The sequence below is a fragment of the Hesperophylax consimilis genome, chromosome 14 (assembly GCF_061612785.1).
Source record: "Hesperophylax consimilis isolate HC1 chromosome 14, BYU_Hcon_1.0, whole genome shotgun sequence".
In the NCBI taxonomy this organism is placed as follows: domain Eukaryota; kingdom Metazoa; phylum Arthropoda; class Insecta; order Trichoptera; family Limnephilidae; genus Hesperophylax; species Hesperophylax consimilis.
The window spans coordinates 35,054,290-35,080,869 of NC_142849.1; the positions used below are offsets into that span (position 1 = coordinate 35,054,290).

The 26,580-nt window shown below is 33.1% G+C and overlaps 3 protein-coding genes across 48 annotated transcripts in view; 2 read left to right on the top strand and 1 right to left on the bottom strand.

The window, feature by feature from the left end:
* LOC149418217 (uncharacterized) overlaps positions 1–26,580 on the bottom strand; it is a 598,424-nt gene that overhangs the window by 561,113 nt on the left and 10,731 nt on the right. The window lies entirely within an intron of this gene.
* On the top strand, positions 7,354–10,872 carry LOC149418222 (uncharacterized). The gene is made up of 2 exons (XM_089639802.1): positions 7,354–8,002; positions 10,339–10,872. Exons 1-2 carry the CDS (start codon positions 7,999–8,001, stop codon positions 10,671–10,673), a joined length of 339 nt encoding a protein of 112 aa, XP_089495928.1. The 5' UTR covers positions 7,354–7,998; the 3' UTR covers positions 10,674–10,872.
* Positions 12,047–16,965, top strand: pre-mod(mdg4)-I. The gene is made up of 3 exons (XM_089639839.1): positions 12,047–12,069; positions 13,935–14,074; positions 16,587–16,965. Exons 1-3 carry the CDS (start codon positions 12,047–12,049, stop codon positions 16,814–16,816), a joined length of 393 nt encoding a protein of 130 aa, XP_089495965.1. The 3' UTR covers positions 16,817–16,965.

The window sequence follows — 26,580 nt, forward strand, 5'->3', positions numbered from 1 at the left end:
ATTTCTTGTCTTGTACTGTTTCATGTTTTGTTTAGATTTATTAGTATTATCTTCTTCATCAGTGAAAAATCATTTCATATATTTTTTAATTATAATTTCGCATCACAAAGTGTCCGCTTCATATGAAAAAAAATGAATTCACCATTAGCTCCGTCCTGACTCTTGAGAGACATGCGACGCATGACCATCAAGCAAGTATCAGGCAATAGTTGAACATCAATACAAAGACCACAAATATTTACGGTCGAAAAACAATATCGACGCTGGAATGGATAAATAACATATATACATAATGCTAAATGGCGCTTTAGGCGCTCTAAAGACGTGCATATTCCCAATTAAATAAGTAAGAACTGACTCGAATAATACAAGCTTATAGACTTCTAAGCAGGAAGAATGTAGATTATAGATCATAGAATATATCATATTTTTATAATACATAACTAATTATATTTATTACTTGCTTATTCTCCTACAAAAATGAACTTTTACGTAAAAGCGCATTATATTTAATTATACGTTTTCTGTAAGTTAATAGACTTTTTAAGATCAAATTTATATTTACATGTTAGTATATATAGATATAAATATTGAGAGAAAAATATTTTATTTAATAAAGGTGGATTTTTTCATTTATATTCGTTAAACTTTGAAGCAACCGTTAATTTCGTAAATTAAATAGAAGATTTTAGATAATCCGTAGTTTGTCAAACTCAATCTTTGCAATCTTTTCTCGTATTTTGATAAATCCGTATACACACTAGTATTTAATATGACATGTATACTATCTATAAGATGTCTAAAAGATAAATTCAAGATGAAGCGCAATGAATGTGTCGATTTTTAGAAGGGGAGAGTTAATAGTACTATCATCTACAAATCGTACTAGAAACCTTGAGAAGTTATTGACATTATATTAATTTTATAATATTTACATTTCGACAATATACTTATAATATTATTAGGAATTGCATAATCTATCATAAATAAATTTACATAAGAAATGCATTTAATTATTTTGGTACGTAGTACCTACGAGTAAGTAATAAATAAAATATACTATTTACTAATTTGTACCTAGTTACGAGTACCTATATTATACTATACTGTATCATATATCATTAATAGGCCCTACACACGATCCGACTTGCAGAACCCGGCATGTCGGGTCGAGGTCCTTTTAGTATACGTATTATAATCATGATAATAAAAAAACTACATTATTACGTTAGGTAATTTTATTTCATTTTACCGCTTAGTAACATATTCGTATTTAAGCTATGTAGTTATTAGAACTACCTATAACATGTTTTCTTAGTTATCTTTTTCAATAATTGCAAATTCACTTTGTGGTATCATTTTAAATTAAATGAAATAATTAACTTTGTTTAAACCACTATTATTGTTGTTAAATTGTTAGTTATCACTATTCCATTTACATTAAAATGTATACATGTACTATATAGTATATACGTCCATATCAATTTAAGTTCTTTAATAAATACTTAATATTTTAAACTTCGTATTTCAATATTGACTTTTTTTTCACAAAACTAGAGTATTGGGGGTCTTGATTGATCATCATCTACGTTGCGATCAGCACTTAGCCAGCCTACCTCCCCGCATTCGCAAGCTCTCTTATGTTTTTCGCAATATGTACTAGAGTATTGGGTGTCTTGATTGATCATCATCTACGTTACGATCAGCACTTAGCCAGCCTACCTCCCCGCATTCGCAAGCTCTCTTATGTTTTTCGCAATATGTACTAGAGTATTGGGGGTCTTGATTGATCATCATCTACGTTGCGATCAGCACTTAGCCAGCCTACCTCCCCGCATTCGCAAGCTCTCTTATGTTTTTCGCAATATGTACTAGAGTATTGGGGGTCTTGATTGATCATCATCTGCGTTGCGATCAGCACTTAGCCAGCCTACCTCCCCGCATTCGCAAGCTCTCTTATGTTTCTCACAATACTAGAGTTTGGGGGTCTTGATTGACCTTCATCTACTTTGCGATCAGTACTAAGCCAGCCTAACTCCCCGTATTCGCAAGCTCTCTCTGATGTTTTTCGGACTAGAAATATTCTACTTCTACACTATGCTCTGTGCCATTCACTATTGGCATACGGCACCATCGTTTGTGTTGGCTGTTCTCAAACTATTAATCCTCTTCAAAAAGCCCAAAATGGTATTACGTGTTATCAACAATCGACCGACAAGATATTCCTCCATTCGACTCTTCATCGAGTACAATGTATTAAACATACGTCAACTCCATCTAAAATTTAAGCTAACTCATTTCTTGTATAAATATTACAAAAAACACAATTACACCACCTGAACTATAACCAATCGACACTACAATGTACCTAAAGAACATACTACGTCAGCTCAAACACTATTCATCTACCTTGCTCCTAATATCTTCAACCTTCTCCCTGATAACTTAAAAACCGAAACCCATCTCCTTACTTTTAAAACACAAATAACGAGGTGGATCCCTTCATCTGCAATACATTTCAATCACAATACCCTAATATTCTGCACTCTAACTCAGGGCTGTCCAAACCACGGCCCGCGGGCCGCATGCGGCCCGCGGTTTAGATTATTGCGGCCCATTGAACCTTTTTTTAACCGACTTCAAAAAAAAGTCCGGTTCGGTTACACCGACTACAAAGAGGTCTGTAGGTGTACCCACTGCATATAATAATACTTTATTAACACGCTTTTATATTAACTTCACTTGTATGTTTGTTTGCTTGCTTGCTTGCTTGTTTGCTTGCTTGTATGTAACTCTCCTGCTGCCTTCCTCGGCCCTAGTGGTAGCCGTTTCTCAGGCTCCCTCTCCGGAATAAAAGTTACCTGTTAGAACCATAGTCGGTAATAAAGAAACTACCATTAAATAAATATAGTTTAAAGAAACTAAAAAAAACACGCTTTTGTAGCATACGAAACTAAAAAGTGAAAAATAAATATAGTTTAAAAAAACTAAAAAACACACTTTTAAATAATATCGAACTAAAAACTTCAAAATAATTTTTAAAATAAGCTTAAAGCAATAATGAATGAAAAATGATAGTATTATTGTGAAAAAGCGTCGGGCGCACGATATACGAAAAATATGGCACAAAGCGCCCACGCTTTTTAACAATAATACTATGATTTTTCATTCATTATTGCTTTAAGCTTATTTTAAAAATTATTTTGAAGTTTTTAGTTCGATATTATTTAAAAGCGTGTTTTTTAGTTTTTTTAAACTATATTTATTTTAATTAATAATTGCTTTAACTTAGTTACTTTATTTATTTCTTGTCACATTTTGTATGAAAGCAATTATTATTCAGATTTTAGTTCATTATCTTCTTTGTTCGAAGTTTTAAATACATTAATGAGCAAACTATTTTTCTCGCGACGAAATTCAAACGTTTTGGGTATGTTCGATCACGTCGCTCACATCACTATTGACTCGAGAATTCGGGGAATTCTCCGAACTCAAAATAGGTACCTACCGCGCATCGTTCATTGGGCATTTGTTTGTCACTTGTCATTCAACGCAATGAAAGTTTTGATTGCGCAAGGTTACTCTCAGGTTATTAAAGACTTTTACATTATTTTAAAGTTTGGTATTACGTTGTTCGCTTTGTGTTTGAGTATATTGAACTTTTCATCATGTCTACAAAGAAGAGGAAGTTAAGTGAAGAAAATCGTACATTCAATGCGAAATGGGAGTTAGACTACTTTATCTCCAACAATAACAATAAAATTCAGTGTTTGATTTGTATGCAAGTTTTATCTGTAAGTAAAGAATATAATGTTAAGCGACACTATACTTCTTTACATGAAGAAAAGTATAAAAAACATGTCGGTGAAGCAAGAAAAGTTATGGTGGCTGAGTACAAAAAAAAACTAATACAGCAAACAAGTATGTTTTCAAAAGTAAGTACTGAGAATGAACAAAGCTTGGCTGCCTCATATGAAGTTTCATTACAATTAGCCAGAGCAAAAAAACCATTTAGTGATGGAGTTTTAATAAAAAAATGCGCAGTTGAAATGGCTAAACGCTTTATGCAGCCGAAATTAGCGGAAAAGTTTGAATCTGTTGCATTATCTCATCAAACGGTGGCGCGACGAATAGGTAATGGGTAATAGGACATGGGTAATTATATTACAAAAAAAATATGTGATTACTTTGTAGATTGCGAATACTATTCAATATGTTTGGATGAAAGTACCGACCAGACCGATGTCAGTCAATTAATAATCTTTATACGTTGCATTTCCAAAGATTTTACAATCACGGAAGAAATGCTGGATTTAATACCATTTCATGGAACAACTAAAGGCAGTGATATATTTGAAGCGGTTAACAAAACTATAGTAGAATATGGAGGATTTCGTAAGTGTTCTTGTATTGTGACCGATGGGGCAAAAGCTATGACCGGGACAGTGACAGGATTCGCGGGACTTCTAACACAAAATGGCATTGATTGCCCGTTGTTGCATTGTATTATACATCAGGAAGCCTTGTGTGGAAAATCTTTGCGTCAAATGAATGCTATGAAAGTTGTTATAAGGATAACCAATTTGATTAGAGGTGGAAACAGGGCATTGACACATAGAAAATTTAGAGACTTTTTAAGTGAAATCGATGCAAACTATGGAGATTTACTATTGCATTCGGAAATCAGATGGCTAAGTGCTGGCCAGTGCTTGCAACGCTTTTTCGCCTTAAGAAAAGAAATACCTTTATTTCTAAAAAATGAGATATCATCTGACACTTCTGAACTACAAGATAAAATGCGAGATCCTCAGTTTCTGGCTGATCTTGCGTTTTTAACTGATATGACGCAACACTTGAATGAATTAAATTTAAAATTGCAAGGTAAAAACCTCAATATAGCCAACATGTACGGAAATGTGAATGGATTCAGAAGTAAACTGAAATTGTTCAAAACGTCTCTACAGCAAAATGATTTTTCTTTTTTTTCAAGTTGTAAAGAACATTATTTAGAGATGAAAAATTTTGAAGAATGTAATTTTTTGGACCACCTCAAATACATGGACGAAATAATCGTCGAATTTGAGCGGCGTTTTGCAGATTTAAAAAAAATTGAGAGTGATATAGCTCTCTTTACTCATCCATTAACGATCGCAGTTGCGAGTGTGAAGATTGATTATCAATTGGAACTGTGTGATCTGCAATCAGACCCCTTTTACAAGGGCAGAACAGAAACAGGAATTGATTTTTTTAAGCTCCTCGCTGAACGTTTCCCGAAACTGACGAATTTCGGGCAAAAAATGGGCTCGATGATGGGCAGTACCTACCTTTGTGAAAGTGCATATTCAACAATGAAGTATATTAAATCGAAATACAGGTCTTCATTGACAGATACTTCACTTAAACATGCACTGCGCCTAGCTACCACTAGTATTGAGGTTGATGTTGACAGAATTGTAAAAGACAAATTAATGAAAAAGTAGATAATAAAATAACGATATTACGTATTATTACCAGTATTTTATTTTTATAAATATTTTGCGGCCCACCAATGTATTTAGTCTTTTTTATTGGCCCTGGGTCCCATCTAGTTTGGACACCCCTGCTCTAACTAATTAAACACCCTTTATACATGTCTCGTGTCCCCTATCTAATTTACTTATAAGTATAACTGAATTGTGTAAAACATATTAAAATTATTATCATCAATCATATGAATAAATTCAATCTGTAAACTTCACCCGCCATAACATAGGAACATTCCTAGCATGGCGGGTGTCAAAAATATATTTACTGTACAAATGTTTGTTTCATGAAATAAAAAATTCTAATAGTATAATGTTTAACACGTCTACCCTTTTGTTTATTCTATATTTTAAAGCAGGGGTTTATCACGATCATTTCACGACATGTCAGATTCATTTTTAAGTTAGTTAAATAAATATGAAATCATCTTTGTGTTGACAATTATAAAAAAATACGAATTATACTATTTTAAAACAATTATAATTTATTTAAACAAAAACAAATCTAAAAACCAGTCTTCTGTTGCACGAATAACATTCCACTGCCGAATTCTTTTGCTGTCGCATTTCTAAGGAAACCATTCTCGTGTTCGAAGCGCAGTTATAACGTTCTAGTTTTGTCTGTACAATAACGGAATTCTTTCAAGAAAGGCATACAAATACAATATTGGATTGAATCACAAATACAGTATTTGTATGCCTTTCTTGAAAAAATGTTTTTTTTTTGCCGACTAAACTATTTATTTCCTTTAAAAACTTAATTCTTTCGAGGAAGGCATAATAATATATAAATATTTGTATGTCTTTCTTGAAAGCATTAGGTTTTTTTACTTACAAAACTATTTATTCATATTCATATTACGTATGTACGGGCGCAAACAAATAATTTATCTTAATATTGTAAAGCAATAACTTGCAAAAAGCGAATTAAACTATTTTGTATATCAAATGTTTGTAAAAGCCTGTATGGACGTATAATATATGAATGAATAAATATTTTAACTGCAAAATTATTATTGGCTTTTTTATAAAATACTTATTAAAAACACGTTTATTTTCAGGTCCAGTATTTAGAACCTCTACAAGGGGTAACATGCTGATTGATATTGGCCCTTTCAGATTCTTCAAGCACCTAATATCGAAATCTGGCATAGTGCGCTGGCAATGCAAACACCATTCATCTGGTTGCAAAGCCAGTATTCGCAGCTTGGGGAGTACTATTGTCAATAACAATAACTATCATAATCACTCATAGGAATAGTTTTGTAAATTTTTTAACTAAAATTAATAAATGTGGTTTTAGTTTGCCTTTATTTTTTTCCATGTAGAAAATGCGAGACGAAATTCAGTATTTAAAAAAATGTTTTTAGTTAATTTGACATAATTATTGTGCATAATATATTTATGTTAATATAAATGAATTGTGTAATTTGTGAAGATTTTTGATTTAATTTGACCTTAATTTTATTTCGTATAGCTGCGTTTAAAATTTCTTTATTTTTTTGAACCGTTGTCTAAAATCTAAAACATAATTTTGTGGATATTCATGTATTTGGTTTTCAAATCAATATTTAATTTCTTGTGATATCTTTAAAATGTACTTGAGCACCAATGAAAACAAAAACCACAATTAATATTTTTTTATTGAAACAATACTGTCATTCATTTTTTTTAATTCGCTCGATGGTATCATTAATTAATTAAATAGTTATTTTTAAATGTATTGGAAAACACACACAGGAACAAAAAGAGAACAGAAATCCCTGTCATGGGAAAAGCCTTTTTATCCAATGTTTTTCTAATAGACTTAATAATTATTGCTTCAAATTAATATCATTATGGAGCACTTTGATTTTTTAAACTTATCTTCATAGGTATAAATCTGTTGAAACTCTTGCTAAGAAAGTAAACAAACACTTCTTGATTTACGTCTAGTGGGCCGTCCTTCCCGAAGAAACAACTTGCCCCGAGTTGGCATTGAATAAGTAGGTACTGCCAAACGCATGACCACTTATTACTTCACCGAACCGCCCTCTGCCGCCAAACAACATTGACAGCGACAACAGCAAGCAGACTTGCAGACAGATTACAAAATATGTGGTTATGGCGTCGGTTATTTTTATTCTGTAAACTCGTATTGGCTGCAAACTGATATACAAAACTATTTGTTCAATTAAACAAACTGAGTAATACGCGTGTGGATTTTCGGAAAAAAATTAATACATTCCTTGGAACTATCGTGAATTGTGACAGCGATTGTATATCAATTTTAACCTAAAAGTTATTCAGTGTATGTTTCGAATGAATACATTTCATTGAAGATTGTCGGTAAAATAAGTAACCAAATGTTTTTTTAAGTATTCTTGATTTACTGTAGTTAATTTTCATTGTTTACCTCCAATTTATTTTTGTTTTCTACCTCAAAAATCGACACCTGTGGATAAACCGCAGTAAAAACAATGTTTATTATTTGTAAATGGGTAAGTGCAAATTTGTGCAATATTTATGTCAATCATATCACCAAATCACTTGTGTTCCATACAAATAGGACTAGAAGGAAAACATTTTTTGTACTTATTCATAATCAATTTGAAACTGTTAACATTCTTAAATTACTTTAATACTGGCTCAATTTCAAAGTACTTTTCTTCACGAATCATTACTAGTATCCATTATCAATTTACCATACCCTTATCTGCCATGGAAATTAAACCATGTATTCCTATCGTCAACCACTCTACTTTCTAGGCCATGATACATTGAGAGGGTTTATTGTTTTACTAGATTTTAATTTCTTACCATTAGTTAGACAAATTCTACTCTTTATCTGGCTGAAAATGTAATACTTCTTAGGTTCTTAGTAAGGTAATATTATGTTTATTTTATTTTAAGTACAAATATTGTACACTTGTCTCTCAATACTTTCATCTGTATTCTTTACACTAATTATTAGATGTTGTGAGTGAGTTCTAAATCACCCAGCTTTTGTGTTCAGTTTACCTGTCATTGAGTAACGCTGATAAGACCTATAGGTTCATATTGTGTACATAGCTTTAATACGTATGAGCTATTAATTACAAAATAAGTTTTTTTAGCGCAATCAAATTTTGAAATTAACCCAAAGACTGCTTTTTTACATGAACTCCACACAGGAGGCCCTGAAAAAAAATAGTATCCCTCAGGGCCTATGTCATCTCTGAGGATGCTGTGTGGGGTTTTTTTTTGAGGGGTGGAATGAGTGAACGTGGGTCTTGAAGAGACCCGTGTTGTAGGAGGAAGGAAACACAGAGGTCGACAAATCGTTCCACAGCCGAGCTATTGAATTCAAGAACGAGTCGTAGAAGCTTTCCATTCTCATGTGATAAATGTCAACCGTGTGTGTATATGTTGGGCACTCGTGCGTGTTTCCCCATTATTCCCCGCTTGCACTCGGTCAAAGTCAATACCGTGAATGAATCATCCCCACTAAAGAAGGTCTAAGTCAATACCGTGAATGAATCATCCCCACTAAAGAAGGTCTAAGTCAATACCGTGAATGAATCATCCCCACTAAAGAAGGTCTAAGTCAATACCGTGAATGAATCATCCCCACTAAAGAAGCAAGCAAGACCGCATATGTCCCTAGATCCAATGCAGCAGATATGATACAAATAATCCTATGGAAATATCACAACTAATTTTGCATAGACGCAAATGATAGTATAAAATATTTTTTTGCTCTTGCTGAATTATTATGATAAATGATTCTCAGCGGTATTGGATTTACATTGAAGATATTATATTATATTGATTTTCAATTATTTTCATTGGTCCCGATATATACCCAACGCCCTTGAGGTGATTTTTCACCAAAACTGCGCTATAGAAGTCATCAAATTTTAACGTCTCTTTCTCTTATACATTATTTACTATGGTACTCGCTATTTGACTATACAGGGTGTCTAGGGGTAAAGTGCACAAACTTCGGGAGGTGATTCCATATGATAGTACAAAAGTCAAACTAAAAAAGATAAATAACTTTTTCCATGTGTTTAAGTAGTTTTCAGTCAACAAAAATTGAATCGTTTGTATGGAAAAATATTTTTATATTGGAAAACAAAACATTGGAATTGCGAAAAAAGTCATTTATCGTTTTTGCTTTTACCGTCATGTAGAAGTACCTCCCGAAGTTTGTGCACTTTATATCCGCACACCCTGTATTCTGTTCCTTTGTATTTTGCTTCTGCAGGAAGTACCCTGATATCCTGAGATACTTAAATGACAATCCTGATTATACATTTTCTTAGAACTGCTCAAGAAATAATCATTTAGCTTTATGTAATTTTGTCTTTTTTTCAATATTTTTGAATGGAAATCATCATGATTTTAAATGTTGACATATTGAAAGACAATATTTTTGAATGGAAATCATCATGATTTTAAATGTTAACATATTTCATCCAAGACAATTATTATCAAACATGCAATGAATTGAACAGTTATTTTGTTTTAAACAAAACTAAAAAAATTGCAGCGTCATGTCAAAATGTTCTCTTGTAATGAAATCTGTTCTCCTTATAATAATCTAAATCACTGATTTTACACCGTACACATTTGTAAGTAGTTAAGATTAATTAATTGTTGTGTTTATTTTTGTATGTCATTTACACAATATATTGGTTGCTGTTTTTTCATTAAATAATTCAAACCATCAATATGAATGTTTTTCTTCATTTACACCTTCACTCTATATATGGTTTGGCTGCTGCATGCTCTTAGCTAGATTTTAATTTTCCATGCATTTTGAATGTAAGTAACATATGTATTTCTTCCATAGATGTATACTTTATCCGATCCCGCAAAGGCAAGCTACTGATGATAGTCAATGAATTTTCCTTCTGCGAAGAGTCCATTGTGAAGAACAAAATAATATGGAGATGCACCTCAAAGAAGGGGAAGTGTCGTGCCCGAATCCACACCCTCGGAGACAAGGTGATCTGCGCTAAAGGGCTGCACAACCATCCCCGGAAGCCCATCCATCCCCTCAAACCCAAGAGCCCCGCTACCTCCAACAACACCTCCCCGCTCAAAGACTTAAACATTAAAACTGAAAAGGAACCCTTACAAATAATAAAGGCTTGTGATCTATCTAACATGGACTACAAGATTTAATTTTAGGGCAGCGCACAAATGTTTCTTTGTATCATTCAACTTATGTACAATGTTTATATAGTTTAACTTGTATCATTCAACTTATGTACAATGTTTCTATAGTTTAACTTGTATCATTCAACTTATGTACAATGTTTCTATAGTTTAACTTGTATCACTCAACTTATGTACAATGTTTCTATAGTTTAACTTGTATCATTCAACTTATGTACAATGTTTCTATAGTTTAACTTGTATCATTCAACTTATGTACAATGTTTCTATAGTTTAACTTGTATCATTCAACTTATGTACAATGTTTCTATAGTTTAACTTGTATCATTCAACTTATGTACAATGTCTCTATAGTTTAACTTGTATCATTCAACTTATGTACAATGTTTCTATAGTTCTTGTATCATTCAACTTATGTACAATGTTTATTTATGTATTCAAATTGTGTTATTGTATTTCATGATTATTTTCTCTTGTTTTGTGTACATGAGCCTATTGAGAATTTATTTCATTTTTAAATCTCATGATTGGTGTTTAGTTTACGGTGCTCATATTAATACCAAACACAAATTATATAAAAACTTATGATGATTTTATGTACTTTTTTATATTTATAATTGTCTGCCCGCTCTATTATTCAAAATTAACATTTAAATTTTTAAAAACTAAATTATAATTGGTGTTAACTTATCGGTGCTCATTTGTATAATATTAATACCAAACACTGTCGGTATTGATGTGAGGTCCATGTAAAGAAAACAAAATGTCCTCATAATTGTAAATTTTACGTAAGTCGAGATTATTAAAAACCACAAAAGTTTAAAACAAACTGCAAAACATTTTTTTGATCTGCAGTATACTCATTAAAAATGTATTTAGTCGTTTAAGAATAATGGTTTAGAGTTTCGATGTTAAGATATTTTTGATAAAACATTTTACAATAATAATTAAAGCTATGAAAAAGTATAATTTCTCAGATTTCCTAGTTTAACTGAGGCTTATTCTTAATGATGAAATATTTATATTTTTGATGTGATTTTTATACATTGCCACTATTTTTATAAGCAATAAAATAAGTTTTAATAACTACGTTTTTTTATTATTATTGTCCTGTTTTGACTCTACCACTTTGCATTTTGTCTCTATTAATTTGTTAAAAATTATCAAAATTGCCTTCTCATACTGTCCCTAAAATTTTACATTGCGTTTATCTTTGTTCTTCTACAACTTGGGATGCAATGGTGTTTATTTGTTATTTGAGTAAGGAGCTATCTTAAAAATCAAATTAATTGTGTGATTTATATTTTGAAGTTTGATTGTCCCTGGAATAATGCTCATCCTGACATAATCAATATAGTCACTGTGTTTTTAGGTTTAAGATGGAATATTCGCTCAAATTTGGGTAATTTTTTATAGAATTGGCAACACTTTGAATGTAGACAAATGTAACGCTTGGGCACCCTTAAAGCTTTTCTCATTAATGGCCAGCAATGAGCAAGCCGCAACTGCAGTCCTCTGAGGTAACTTTTATCTCTTTATTTTATTTATTACTTTTTGGGAATCAATAAATAATAAGAAGACACAATGTATATTAGTTATAGTTAAGGGTATACTTTAAAAAAATCATAATCTGCTCTTTCATAGATTGCACTAATTTAATTATTTTAGGAAAAAAAACACTTTTTATTGGATTGAATCACCGATACCTTATTATATTTGTATGCCTTTCTTGAAGGAATTGAGTTTGTAACCGGAAAAACTTTGTATACATATTCATACACCGTATATACAGGCGCAAACAAATTATTCATCTTAATACAAAGTGTTTTTTCTTAAATAATTAAATTAGCGCCATCTATGAAAGAGCAGATTATGAACTCATTTAAGTTCACCCTAATGGCTTTCGATCTAATTTTATTTATAAAATGTTTTTACTAATAAAGGTTTTATCCCTTAAAAATATTATTTCTTTTTTTGTTACACCTGGTCTTTATAGAAAAAGTAACAGCTTAACAGGTTTATAATAGCAACAAGTAAAGTGTGCATTTTTGAAGTTCACTAAAATTAAATATATTTAGCATCTATGCTGTACACAAAAAATTACAAAATCTTTATTTATTTATCTTTGTCAGTATTATCATACAATTGAAGGTAACGCACCGGTACAATTGTGGGTGGAACTGCTCAGATAAGTATGTTGAATGTTTCAATCAACAAGGACGGAAGGCGAATCTTTTGTTTCATAAGACCGATAACAACAGTGAAAATTTAGTTTTTTTTTCTTTTTTAAAGCATGTTTTTATCCTTGATATAAATGTAAATGTTGTTAGTATAACTAGGTAACTAAAAATGAAAATGTAGGTTATGTGATTTTTGCTTCTCCATTCCTCTTCATGATTTCTTGCAATATTAATATAAGTACTCTAGATTTCTTGCATATTTATTCAAATTTTTGATAATGGTGTAATAAATAAATGGAAAAATCTTTTCACTTTTATTTGATTGCTTAGACATATTATAATAATTTGATTGGTTTAAAAACATTTAATAAAAAAATGAATTGCCTTTCGAGGAGTCTCCCGAACCGCGCCGCATTATGAGGAATTAATTCCCACCCCTCATACATTTTTCCTTTCCAGAGCATCCTCTCCTTCCTTTCCTTAAAAAGACCCTCCACTCAGCATCCCTGGATCCATTAAAACTCCTCAAAATGACAACTCAACACACCTATAAAAAGTGCTATAAAGTTGAAAAGTGATGAAACAAAAACTAGTTACATATGTAACCTATTTAACCTAGTTTTTTTTTCATAACGTTATAGAACTTTTTATAAGCCTGTTGAATTGTCATTTTGACAAGTTATCCGTTCACCGTTTTCAAAAAATGAGATTTTAAGATTCTCACGACCAGCGTTATATTATTTGACTTTAGGGGTATTCGAATTTAGTACCTATTTTGTCGTGTTGCGCTTCTTTCTCTCTCCATCATCAGGGCGGGCTAAGGAAATAAATAATAAGGAAGACGAAGAGCGTCACTACTCAATACCCCAAACCTTTTCTTCTAGTATGAGATTATCGGCAGTAGATGTGTTCTTTCTGCTTTTTTGTAAATTAAATTCCCGTAAAAGATAATGCGATATTATGTAGAAAATCTTCCATACTAGACAAAAAAAAATATTTATATATTTTTATGTTGTATACTTTCATTTCTTGTAATATATATTTTAAAGTGTCATGCCTTAACTCTTGTCTGTTTTAATATCTGCAGGCGACGTGTACTTCCGACTGTCCCGGCGGGGAGGCATGCAGCTGGTTTACAAGGAGTACAGTTACTGCCACGAAGGAGAGAAGGATGGAGTGGCTCACTGGCGCTGCGTCAAGCACTCCACCATGCGCTGCAAGTCCAGGGTACGAACTCGCGGCGAGAACGTTGTGCACGAGTGGCAGACACACAACCACTAGCGGCTAGCCACTTGCTGGACTTCATTACGTCAGTAGTGACTATCATCAGTCTGCCATCATCCCTTCACTAGTGGTAGACACGCAAGCACTCGTCACCAGCAAGCCATCATCCCAGTTCTAGTGGCAGACCAACAACCACTACATTTCTCCGGCCTGCTAATAGTGGCAAACTAACAACCGCTAAGCTTGACTTGTAACATTCAGACGGCAAAGTCCATATTCCAGATGAGATAAATTTGTGATCAGTTTTGAGATTCGATTTTTTTTTTTTAAACGATTAATGTGTGTAATAATCCTCTTTACCTAGTTGAAGAAAGTAAACATTGAGATTATCCAAACTTATATTTACAATATGTTTTAGATTAAGCGTTTTCAAGACATCCTTTCTTATAATTTTTTTTTGTCAATATGTGTAAATAAGTTCATTTTTTAATGAGATTATTTGAAGTAGTATAAGGATTTAATTTTCTTTCTTCTTCCTATAATGTCTTCCTTTGCCTTAATGAAAAAGAATTGTTTTTGTAATTTTCAACATCAATGATCTATATATATTAAGTGCAATAGTAATATTTCAGGTCAATTATAAGATCCAAAGCAACAGAATTAATGAATTAAGTAATGGGAATTGCCCATGAGAATTGCCCATGAAACATATATTTATAAAATAAGTAATCTGGTAAATATTTTCCAAAACACTTAATTGTTTTTACTTAAAACTGCACTTAGCACATGTGTGCGGTAGGTAATCGACATATTAAGGTTAAACGCAACGCTCGTTGTTTTCTATGTGTTCACAGATGGCGTTAATTAATTAATTTTGTTTAAATACGCTTTTGCAAGGTATTGCTTTACAATATTAAGACAAATTATTTGTTTGCGCCCTCATATACGCAATATGAATATGAATAAATAGTTTTGTCCATATAAAAACTCAATTATATCGAGAAAGGCATACAAATACAATATTGGATTGAATCATCGGTAAAATATTGTATTTGTGTGCCTTTCTCGAAAGAATTAAGTCTTTCAACGAACAAAACTATTGATTCATATTCATATTGCGTATATACGGGCGCAAACAAATGATTTGTCTTAATATTGTAAAGCAATACCTTGCAAAAGCGTATTTAAACAAAATTAATTAATTAACGTCATCTGTGAACACGCAGAATACAACGAGCGTTGCGTTTAACCTTAATTTAATTATTTTATTAAAATACACTTCAAGTTATGCTTTACAATATTCAGAAGAATTATTTGTTTGCGCCAGTACGTACGCAATATTAATGCCAATAAATAGTTTTGTCAGTATAAACTCAATTCTTTCAAGAAAGGCATACAATTACAATATTGTAACTATGATTCAATCCAATATTGTATTTGTATACCTGTCTTGAAAGAATTGAGTGTTTACACGGACAAAACTATTATTCATATTCATATTTCGTAAGTTCAGGCGCAAACAAATAATTCGTCTTAGTATTGTAAAGAATAACTTGCAAAAAGCGTATTTTAATAAAATAATTAAATTAACGCCATCTGTAAACACATAGTTTATAACGAAAGTCGCGTTTAGCTTTAAGGTTAAACGCAACGCTCATTGTATTCTACGTGTTCACAGATGGCGTTAATTAATTAATTTTGTTTAAATACGCTTTTGCAAGGTATTGCTTTACAATATTAAGACAAATCATTTGTTTGCGCCCGTATATACGCAATATGAATCAATAGTTTTGTTCGTTTAAAGACTTAATTCTTTCGAGAAAGGCACACAAATACAATATTTTATCAATGATTCAATCCAATATTGTATTTGTATGCCTTTCTCGATAGAATTGAGTTTTTATATGGACAAAACTATTTATTCATATTCACATTGCGTATATGAGGGCGCAAACAAATAATTTGTCTTAATACTGTAAAGCAATACCTTGCAAAAGCGTATTTAAACAAAATTAATTAATTAACGCCATCTGTGAACACGTAGAATACAACGAGCGTTGCGTTTAACCTTAACGCCATCTATGAACACACAGATTGTAATGAACTCCGCGTTTAACCTTGAGTTGCTAAAGTACAACAATTCACAGAGAGCCGTATACATGTACTTACAAATTGTGTTTACGAACTGTCAAGTATCTTATATATTATGATTATGATTTTGTATCCAGACTTATGACAGCTACTTGATCATTAATGATTTTTGCTACTCTCTTAATCATTTAATATGTATAGTGCAACGTAAAAGCTATGACTCATGTATTGTATATTATTATGTACATAATATTACTTAAAATATTATTTTTGTGAATAATAAATGTTACAGTAAAATGATTGATGGCATGTTTTAGTTCATTGGTTACCCCTTTTGCATTCAGTGTTTAGTTTTGACGGTGTGGATTTAGAAAAGTCTCGGCAATAACATGAATAATCACGTTTTAGCTTATTTTAATTCCAGTGGATGCAGAGTTCATTCGGTCCATCAAGGGGAGGAAGATGCTGCGGGTGAATGGTAGGACCTACCGGTACGTGAAGATGTTCGGGGATAAGACCCACTGGAGATGTTCTAAGGCCAAAGACTGCAGGGGAAGGGTCCACACCATTCCTGAAGGGATAGTCTACATACACGACCGCCACACATGTCTCGCAGGAGACGAAACGGACTATGATTTTTACAACATGCATTAATGTTAAAATTTATCAACTAAGCTAGTTTTAACTTTTTTATTCATAAGTCTTGACAAAATCGAAAGTACAAATCTTACATTCTTGAAGTTGTCTATTCGAAATAAAAAAATCGCTGGAAAAATTTAACCTTGGAATAAATTATACGTGGAGAAAAAACGGCAATTGTTTAAATGACACGCATTGATTTTTTTCTTATTTTTAAACGCTAAATGAATTTTACTTTTTTGTAAATTACAAATCTTCCTGTCGATGACAATGCATTCTATCACGTACACACACGTGGACGTATACGCATTTATCTGAAATCGGATGACAATACAGCAGTTAATATACGAAATAATTGTCGGTAAATAAAAACCAGAATTACCAATAATTTTAAAAGAATTCTTAACAAATTAGCAATACACTTTTCTCCGCGTCCTGTACTCGGATGTGAAATTTACTAATCTAATTAAATTATTAAATTATTTTTAAAAAAGCGTCATCGCAGCTGCCCTTGTAAAACTGTTTAGATGGGTTATTAGTAATATAATTTACGATAAACATTTTGCTGTATCAAATAAAGAATGATCGAAAAAAGCCGAACCCTTAAATCTAAAATACAATAATTATTGTATTTTGTCTTCGGTCATTGTTAACCTTTTCCCGGTGCTTATTACCGGTGCCTACTCTTTTGTTTATTTTTGTCTTCGCATTTGAAGAAGTACAGCCACTTCCAGTCTTCCACTAATATTAGTTTTACAGCACATACTGCCAAATCAGATTCCAATACCTTTGACCTCAGACCAGAGGCTGTGGCGCGAGGTACATGGAGATTAGATAGCAAGCACGAAGAAAACTTACTGATGGCAAAATATTGCTAATTTATTAAGAATTTCTTCAAATTATTCGTAATCCGGTTAAAAACGGGATTTCAGACCTTTATCGAATGCATTTCTAAACTTTTAGTAAAATATCTACGATGTCTGAACATTTTCGCATTTCGTCATTATATATTTTTTAAATAATGCGAGATCGGACGTGTTTTAACCGCTCCAGTTTGTTTAATCCTTTCAGAAGGTTTCCCTTGTTAAGAGATCGCTGAAAAATGTTCAGCATCCGTGTTTTATATAGTGCTTACCTTCTTATTTCACGAAATGCGCGTAACTTCTTCCGTTTAGCCGGAATTTGCAATTATTATAGCATTTTAAACCGATTAAATTTTGAAAGTGAACCTAGAACAAAGATTCTCAGTGCAGTCGAAGATTTTATACCTGACTCAAGTGTCAAGTGGTGTCGGGATTTACGGGACCTTTTCAACCGAGGATGTCTGCCTGGAGGACAGATAAGCCATATTTTGTTTAAAGTTTTTGTTTTTATTTTCTGTTTTTGTTTATGTATTTTGTTACAGATGACACACATAAACTTCACTTTGACTTTGGTTCAAGATTTTGCTTATGATAGCCTGCGATAAGCGAGCCCTAAGGGTCTGAGACAGAGGTGTGAAATCGTCGGATCACGACAATAGAAAGAATTTTATTTTTTTATTTTTTTGCTGGATTTTATTTAGGTATTGGAGCCAGGAAGGAGTCTGAAAGGGTCGAGAGGATGCACTAGGTGGCATGAAAGGCTGGGAGGTGACTGGAGAGACTAGGGTAGACTAGGATGAGGTGATTTTGCACAGCGGTGCTGCCAAGGTCTGTTATCTATGTGAGGATGTTGTGTCGACGCTCTTTATTGGCAGCAGACACATGTCAGCTCTATATTAGCGGCGGACACATGCCTGAGCGGATGACGAGCCTCGTGCTGGCACAGTTGGTGGACGGGGTAGTCTCTCTCCCTGCAGCAGCTGGTACAGTTCCTTCGCTACCTAGGACTCTTGCAGCAGAGTCTCCATCTTCTGTCTTTGTCGAGCGTCACAGCGGTGCTGCCAAGGTTTGTTGTCTATGTGAGGATGTTGTGTCGGCGCTCTTTATTGGCAGCAGACACATGTCAGCGCTATATTAGCGGCGGACACATGCCTGAGCGGATGACGAGCCTCGTGCTGGCACAGTTGGTGGACGGGGTAGTCTCTCTCCCTGCAGCAGCTGGTACAGTTCCTTCGCTACCTAGGACTCTTGCAGCAGAGTCTCCATCTTCTGTCTTTGTCGAGCGTCACAGCGGTGCTGCCAAGGTTTGTTGTCTATGTGAGGATGTTGTGTCGACGCTCTTTATTGGCAGCAGACACATGTCAGCTCTATATTAGCGGCGGACACATGCCTGAGCGGATGACGAGCCTCGTGCTGGCACAGTTGGTGGACGGGGTAGTCTCTCTCCCTGCAGCAGCTGGTACAGTTCCTTCGCTACCTAGGACTCTTGCAGCAGAGTCTCCATCTTCTGTCTTTGTCGAGCGTCACAGCGGTGCTGCCAAGGTTTGTTGTCTATGTGAGGATGTTGTGTCGACGCTCTTTATTGGCAGCAGACACATGTCAGCTCTATATTAGCGGCGGACACATGCCTGAGCGGATGACGAGCCTCGTGCTGGCACAGTTGGTGGACGGGGTAGTCTCTCTCCCTGCAGCAGCTGGTACAGTTCCTTCGCTACCTAGGACTCTTGCAGCAGAGTCTCCATCTTCTGTCTTTGTCGAGCGTCACAGCGGTGCTGCCAAGGTTTGTTGTCTATGTGAGGATGTTGTGTCGGCGCTCTTTATTGGCAGCAGACACATGTCAGCGCTATATTGGCGGCAGACACATGCCTGAACGGATGACGAACCTCGTGCTGGCACAGTTGGTCTAAATAACAAATGTAGATCCTAGGAAATAAATTGTACAGCGCCCTTGAGGTGATTTTTCACAAAAACGGCGCTCTACAAATTATCCAATTATTATTATTATTATTATATTATCAAGACAAACGCAGCTACATGAACACATGTTCCGATATTATTACGAATTTACTAAAAAAATATCAGAAAATGGGCCTGCAATGCCGTTTTTAACCGGATTACCAATCATTTATAGAGATTCTTAATAAATTAGCAATACTCATGTTTCTCCATCTATGCGCTTAGATAATCGGAAGATTTGATTTTATTTTAAAATGTCACTTGAGATGAAAATCAACTCAACGTTTTTTGTCCGAATAAGCTCAGGAATCTCTAGTTAAAGTCTGTTACACCCTGTATAGTATACTATTAGACTATATATTATCTATTCACTGAATAGATAATACAGATTTGAAATGCCTTCCATGAACCCGGAAATATTTACATAAAAGCGTTAAAACAAAATACATTATGAATAATCTGCTTACAAATATCTCAAATAAATGTATTTACAACTATTCTGGTTCACAATCAAGCTTAAGAATTATCACTACAACTACAGATAACAGTGTTTATTTTTCTACTGAAACTCTGGTTCATGCAAATACTCCTGTTACAATGGAAACCAATGGCGCCACTGACTTATTACCTTTTGGTTCTAGCCCATACACGCGCTCTATCTCTCTTACACTTATCTGAAATCGCCATCCCATCTGATCGAGATGAAAATTTCGTAATGATTATGAAAATTTTTAAAATTGTCAATGGTATTATAGACAGCCCTGATATATTAAGCCTAATTACCTTCCATATACCCACTAGAACCACTCGATCCAAAATTCTTTTTAATTTTAATAACAATATCAGGACTGCGTCATTTAGAAACTCGCTTATACCTAGATTGCATGCAGTTGGCAATGCTTTCTCAGAAGTAGTAGATGTGTTCAACTGCACGGAATATAGTTATAAGAAGGCTATAATAACATACCTCTGTCGTAATTATCAATGTTATTAGGCATAATACCATTCTATTCATAAGTTATCACAGAACCTAAACAATGCACTTACATCAGAAATCAGACAGAAGAGTGTTGAATTTTATATACTTAATCAAAACTATAATTTTTCCCAAAATTGTTATGAGATGTCTTACTGACAGCCCTGATTCAATAGAGCTAACTCTTAGGACGGGTTGTTTCGGAGAATCTGAACAATTCATCAAATTTCAACGTTCATTTTCGGGTTCTGTGAAAGACTTATTCAAGTTCTGTTATTATATCATTGTTGGCTAGTTGCTTGACAAAACTGAAATAAAAACAGAACTTGAAAAAATCTTTCACAGAACTTGAAAATGAACGTTGAAATTTGATGAATTGTTCAGATTCTCCGAAACAACCCGTCCTTAGTTCTCAGCAAATTCAACCAAATTCAATATTGAAGGTAACAATAACCTCAATACTAAACTACTGTACGGATTGAAAATAAAAATGCTAATGTACCTATGTATACCAGATGTTATTTTTGTTTAATTTTCAACATAATTTCTCAGTAATTATTCTGTTTAACATAATACTGTTTCGCTCCTGTGAACCACTGTAAACATAAATCATGTATATTGTAAAAGCCTTTTACGGCGTCTAAATAAATAAATAAATAAATAAAATCAGTTCTGCATAATATATGAAATTTGGTTCCATGATAACTCAACACAGTGACAATTCAACGCACTTTTAAAAAGTGATATAAAGTTATTTAAAACCATTAAAAAAAAAATTAACCTAACCTACATAACCCAGTTAACAAAGTTTTTGTTTCATCACTTTCCATGACTTCATATAACTTTTTTAAGATGTGATGATTTATCCGGTTACCATGAAATTTAAGCAAAGAATGGTCAGACTTTTGGATCACGCAACACGCCCACGTCGCAATCCTTGTTCTTTATTCTATGTCTCTATTAGAAGACATTGCGTCCAAGATGATGATTCGCTGTGGTTTTGGTGTTGACATTTCAAACAAACTGACGTTAACACGCATACGAAAATTTTAAACAGATCATAAGGCGAAAGCAGCCTTACGTCTTTTTCTAGCCCATGAAAACAACTAAAAAGATTTTTTCAGTACAGTTCTAATCACCGGCAAACACAATTATTTATTTTTTCTTACTATTAGAGTCTCTGTGTTGACTGATGGCGCGTGTACACTTGCGGTTGGGTGTCCCTTTCCCTTGATTCGTGGCTCGGTTCCCAAGGTATACACGTCATAATGTGTAACTAGGACTCTAGAAAAGCTAAACACGGTTTCCCTGTCAATTTTATCGCAAACGAAAAAATATTGTAATTACTGTTTTTATGTGTCCGATAATGTTGATAGCGTTTAATTTAAGTTGTGAATAAATATATTACGTTATAAATAAGTTTATTTTCTAATTCCTACCTGTTCCTACCCATCTCTCGTTTCAAACTGAAGGTTCAGTCTTATTTAATAATCCGAAGTGCAAATTTAATTCATTTACGCCCGCTAAAGTAGCTTTTACATTTACATAGTAAATTCAGATATCCTACAGAGTTATATAGTTACATAGGTAAAGAATGTAATATCATGCATTGAAAACAACTATTTATCGCACAAATGTATGCAGATTTTTTAACAATATTAGTTTTGCGAAAAGAACGCAGCAAATTCGTACTACAAGAATTGTGTCTGGTCTGAACGGCAATTCACACTAAATCTTCATTTGGGCAAAGACATTATTTGTACCAGACACTTCTATTTAATAGCAAAACAGAACGGAATTATTTGTGTACTTTTAAAAATAATGTTAAATTATTTGTGCTAGCCGAGGATTTTCAACATTTTTTTCATCTTTGTCCTTTTAAATTATGGCATAATATGTTGTACCTATATGTAAATTTTTTCTTCCTTTTCCTTTTATAATGCAACTTTTTTTCTTCTTTCCTTTTTAAAATAATAGTTTATTATATTTTTTTGACAACATGGTCTAAAGGTTTACTACACTATACTGTACTGAATTGGTTGGAATTAGATTTATATGTACCATGTAGGTACCCAATTCGTAGAGACGTTAATGTCACAATATTGTTGGGTTAAAATATAATCTTCGCGTTATTTGTATTATTTTGTAAAATTATTAACCTCAAAACAGGCTTCTCCCAGATACAATGTAAAGAAACAATAAACAACAATAGTTCATACAATGTACTCATAAACAGTGCAGTGGATTTGTAGGTATGTCTGGTATAAATATACATATTTAAAATATTGTACAAGAAAAAATAAAAATTTACAGGTACACAGTTGGAAGTAATATTCAGGCATCTAGTCCATAGTTAAATTTGTGTTGTAACTGTGATGTTTATGTAAATGTGACTTTAAAATTGATTTGAAAGTTGGGCTAAACCATTCAACGCTACGCCCCACCTTTCCTTCATGGTTTTTCCCTTGACTTTCTTCTGTGGTCTCCGAACATTCCAGTTTAATAAAAATTCTTCACTTCTTTCGAAGTAAATTTATAAATCTTTAACTATTTTGCACAAATTTAAATACCTGAACTTTGGCAATCGTCAGTAGTTGAGGTTATAGTAGTTCCAGAAAAAGGTCGTATTTAAGTCATCGATGAAAAATCTTCCTTCTTGCATGTCTTCTAAGAAAATTTAAAATATAATAATAAAAAAAACAGATGATACTAGAACGATGACTTCGCGTACGACCTCTCTCTGAAACTACTATAGAATGAAGGCCGTGCCGGAAATTTTCTTCAGAATTTACGTAATACGAATATGAATAAATAGTTTTGTCTGTGTAAAAACTCAATTCATTCAAGAAAGGCATACAAATACAATATTTTATCAGTGATTCAATCCAATGTTGTATTTGTAAGCCTTTCTTAAAAAAATTAAAATGTTGAAAGTTAAGATTTTTGTATCTCCTACCATTATTTTCAGAGTTCCAGTTCTCGGTTCCAGGCTTGGCTCGGCTGCCGTTGCCGAGACGGCGAACACTAGCCGACAGTTTTACCAACCCCTACCGCCTTCTCCCTGGTAACCACTTCCCGAAGACCAATCTCTCGGACTCACAGACGGACGAGACAGATGTCGCGCAAGCTAAGAAACGGCGCATACGTTGCGTTTGGTGTAACACCCGCAACAAGGTTGAAAAGAAGACACATTATATTTGTAAACTTTGCAAAGTACCACTCTGTATAGAACCATGCTTTGAATATTATCATTCTTCCGATTGAAAGTATTATGTTTAAAGCGGCGACCGTGGAGTGCAAAAAGTGGAAAGTTTTGTGGACTTGGGTTACAGTGACAGTGTTTTTTCTTCTCGCAAAGTATTCACAGCAAAGCGTCATCATTGAGCATTCGAAGGGAACGTACGTTGTAACTTGCTTCTTATAATATTGAGCGGTGACAGTGACCATTCTTTACATAATTAAAGGATCTTTACAATTGAATTATTTGTATCAAAAAGTACATCGATGATTAAGATGCAAAATATTTTATTTGCATAGGTACATTATATTAATAAAATGTCCAATCTAAATAAAAATGCGAGTTAGTTCAAGAACTTTATTTATTTATATGCACATAATATTTACATTTCCAGTTGAAAATGTATGTCATAAATGTAAAAGAAATAATTACTATAAAATTGCATCGAAATAAAATTGAATTAGTTACATTTTACAAAAAAGAAACAAATTTCACAAAGGTAAACATGAGATATATTAATATTACATAATGTTTTCTAAAATTCAAATATTCAAAATTGTATGGTCACATTAGGACGCCCGATTATCGTCTATAGTTCCAGTAGTCGGCAAACTCGTTACTTAAAAGAGCCATCGGCAGTGCAACGAATTAAATACATTTTGGGAGTCAAAATAATTCTCAAGAACCCTGTTGTAGAAGTCGGTTAAAACTAGGTAAACTGAATAAAACTATTTGTATCATACTTCACAATAATCATATTTATTACATTTTCCATAATGTTATTTGTTTAACTAACCGACGTTTTTAATTACAAATCTTAATACATATTATATAATTACACATCGATAATTTTAAAAATAACGACAATTTGTCAATATACATAACAACGAGCGCGAACTACTCACTCATGAATATAAAAATGTCTGATTCGAAATATTAGAGAAATTCAATTAATTATCTGTAAATAAACAATTAGCAATAATATAATGAAGTGAGGAACGCCACCCCGGCAATATATCAAATTTAATTAAAATATTCTCCAGAGTAAAGAACTAACTCTAACTAACTAATCTAACTCTCAAGAAGACATTCCGGAAGAGCCTTTACCCAAAAACGTGCTTTCTGTGGGTAAAAGGCCCCCCTACAAAATGAGAAGAAAGGCAAGTGCGCTAAGTGCAAAAAGGTTACGTGTAATGAGCAACATTGACTTATGCCGTGTGTTGGTGACTGTCTTTTCCTTAAAGTTTGATTTGTATTTTAGATATAGTTTCTTTATTATCTTGTATAAAACTTAATAATAGTTAACGCGTCAATTTTACGCGCGATTATCTTTTGTGTACATTTAAATGTGATTATCTTTCTAGGGTTTATCACGCCGGCCTCTAAATGATTTAAATAATTTCATTGTCACTGTTCACAAACTAATTATGTAGCAAACTCACCAATTCCTCGTCTATGTAGTTTAGCAATCGAATATACAAATAATATCGACATTTTTAACGTAACTAATTAAATGTTTAAAACAAATAATTGATATGTCAATGGCAGAATCTATTATAAGATATGGATTAACCATATGGGGAAACACTACTATAACCAATCGGAAACAAGTCCGAGTTGTACAAAACGCAATTGTAAAATTACTAGTCGTCCCTAATATTTTTAAACAGAGACATAATACACCGTTGTGCCAAAATTTTACCTGTTAAGTCTATTCTATGGCAAACAATCATAATTCAGTATATATTTACCCCGCAGCATAAAGAAAAATTAGAACATAAATACAGTACTAGATTCACGCGCAATGACGGGTTAATAGTTCCGAAATTTAATAATAAATACGGACAGAGAACGTTTGAATACAACATACCGAAGATATTTAATTTATTACCTGACACTATAAAGCAATGTAAGTCTATGAATAAGGTTAAATATATGGTGAAAAATTGGCTATCGGAAAAAAAAAATACACTTTAATATGTATGAAAAATAGTATGAAAAAATTGTTGATTCTGTAGATATAAGATGTAAATTATAATTTATAAAAATGTATTTGTAACTAAACTTTAAGCACCTGTTGACAAGCCAATTCAATTGGCTTAGCAGGACTTGTTTGTTGATATGTATTAACTATTTATTCAATAAAAAAATACCTAAGCAAATCTTTCATGTCTAACTAACTAACCATCACGCCGTTTCCCCGCAGGGGTAGGACCGCCAAACTACTCGGTCTTGGCACACATCCCTTGCCTCATTCAAATTCATACATCGTCTCATACATACTATTATATTATTCTGACTCTTGACATGGCCCGATTCAAGTATCTGATTCAATTTATCGTGCCATGTCTTCCTCGGGCGTCCCCGACTTCTGCTACCTTTCGCATTTGCTTCATATATTCTCCCAACACTCCTTTCTTCGCTCTTATGACTTATCTTTCTTGTCAAAATATTATTTTGATTTTTTTTAGATTATTGTAATGAACGTATGTCTCCATGTACTAACGAGACATTCGTGTATGAAAAAGATAGCATGATTAGGCCGACTGGTTCAAATGGGTATTTCTTCTGTTGTTTCTTATCTTTTTACCAGTAGCTTCCTTCAAGTAACATGGTCCAGTATTGCAACAATAAACGTGTAAATAATTTACGAACACTCCAGTAGTATTTTTTAATTTTTTTAATTATTCTTAAATATATTTGTATGACAAAGGTATAGTATATTGTCCTCCACGCCAGGAGTTCA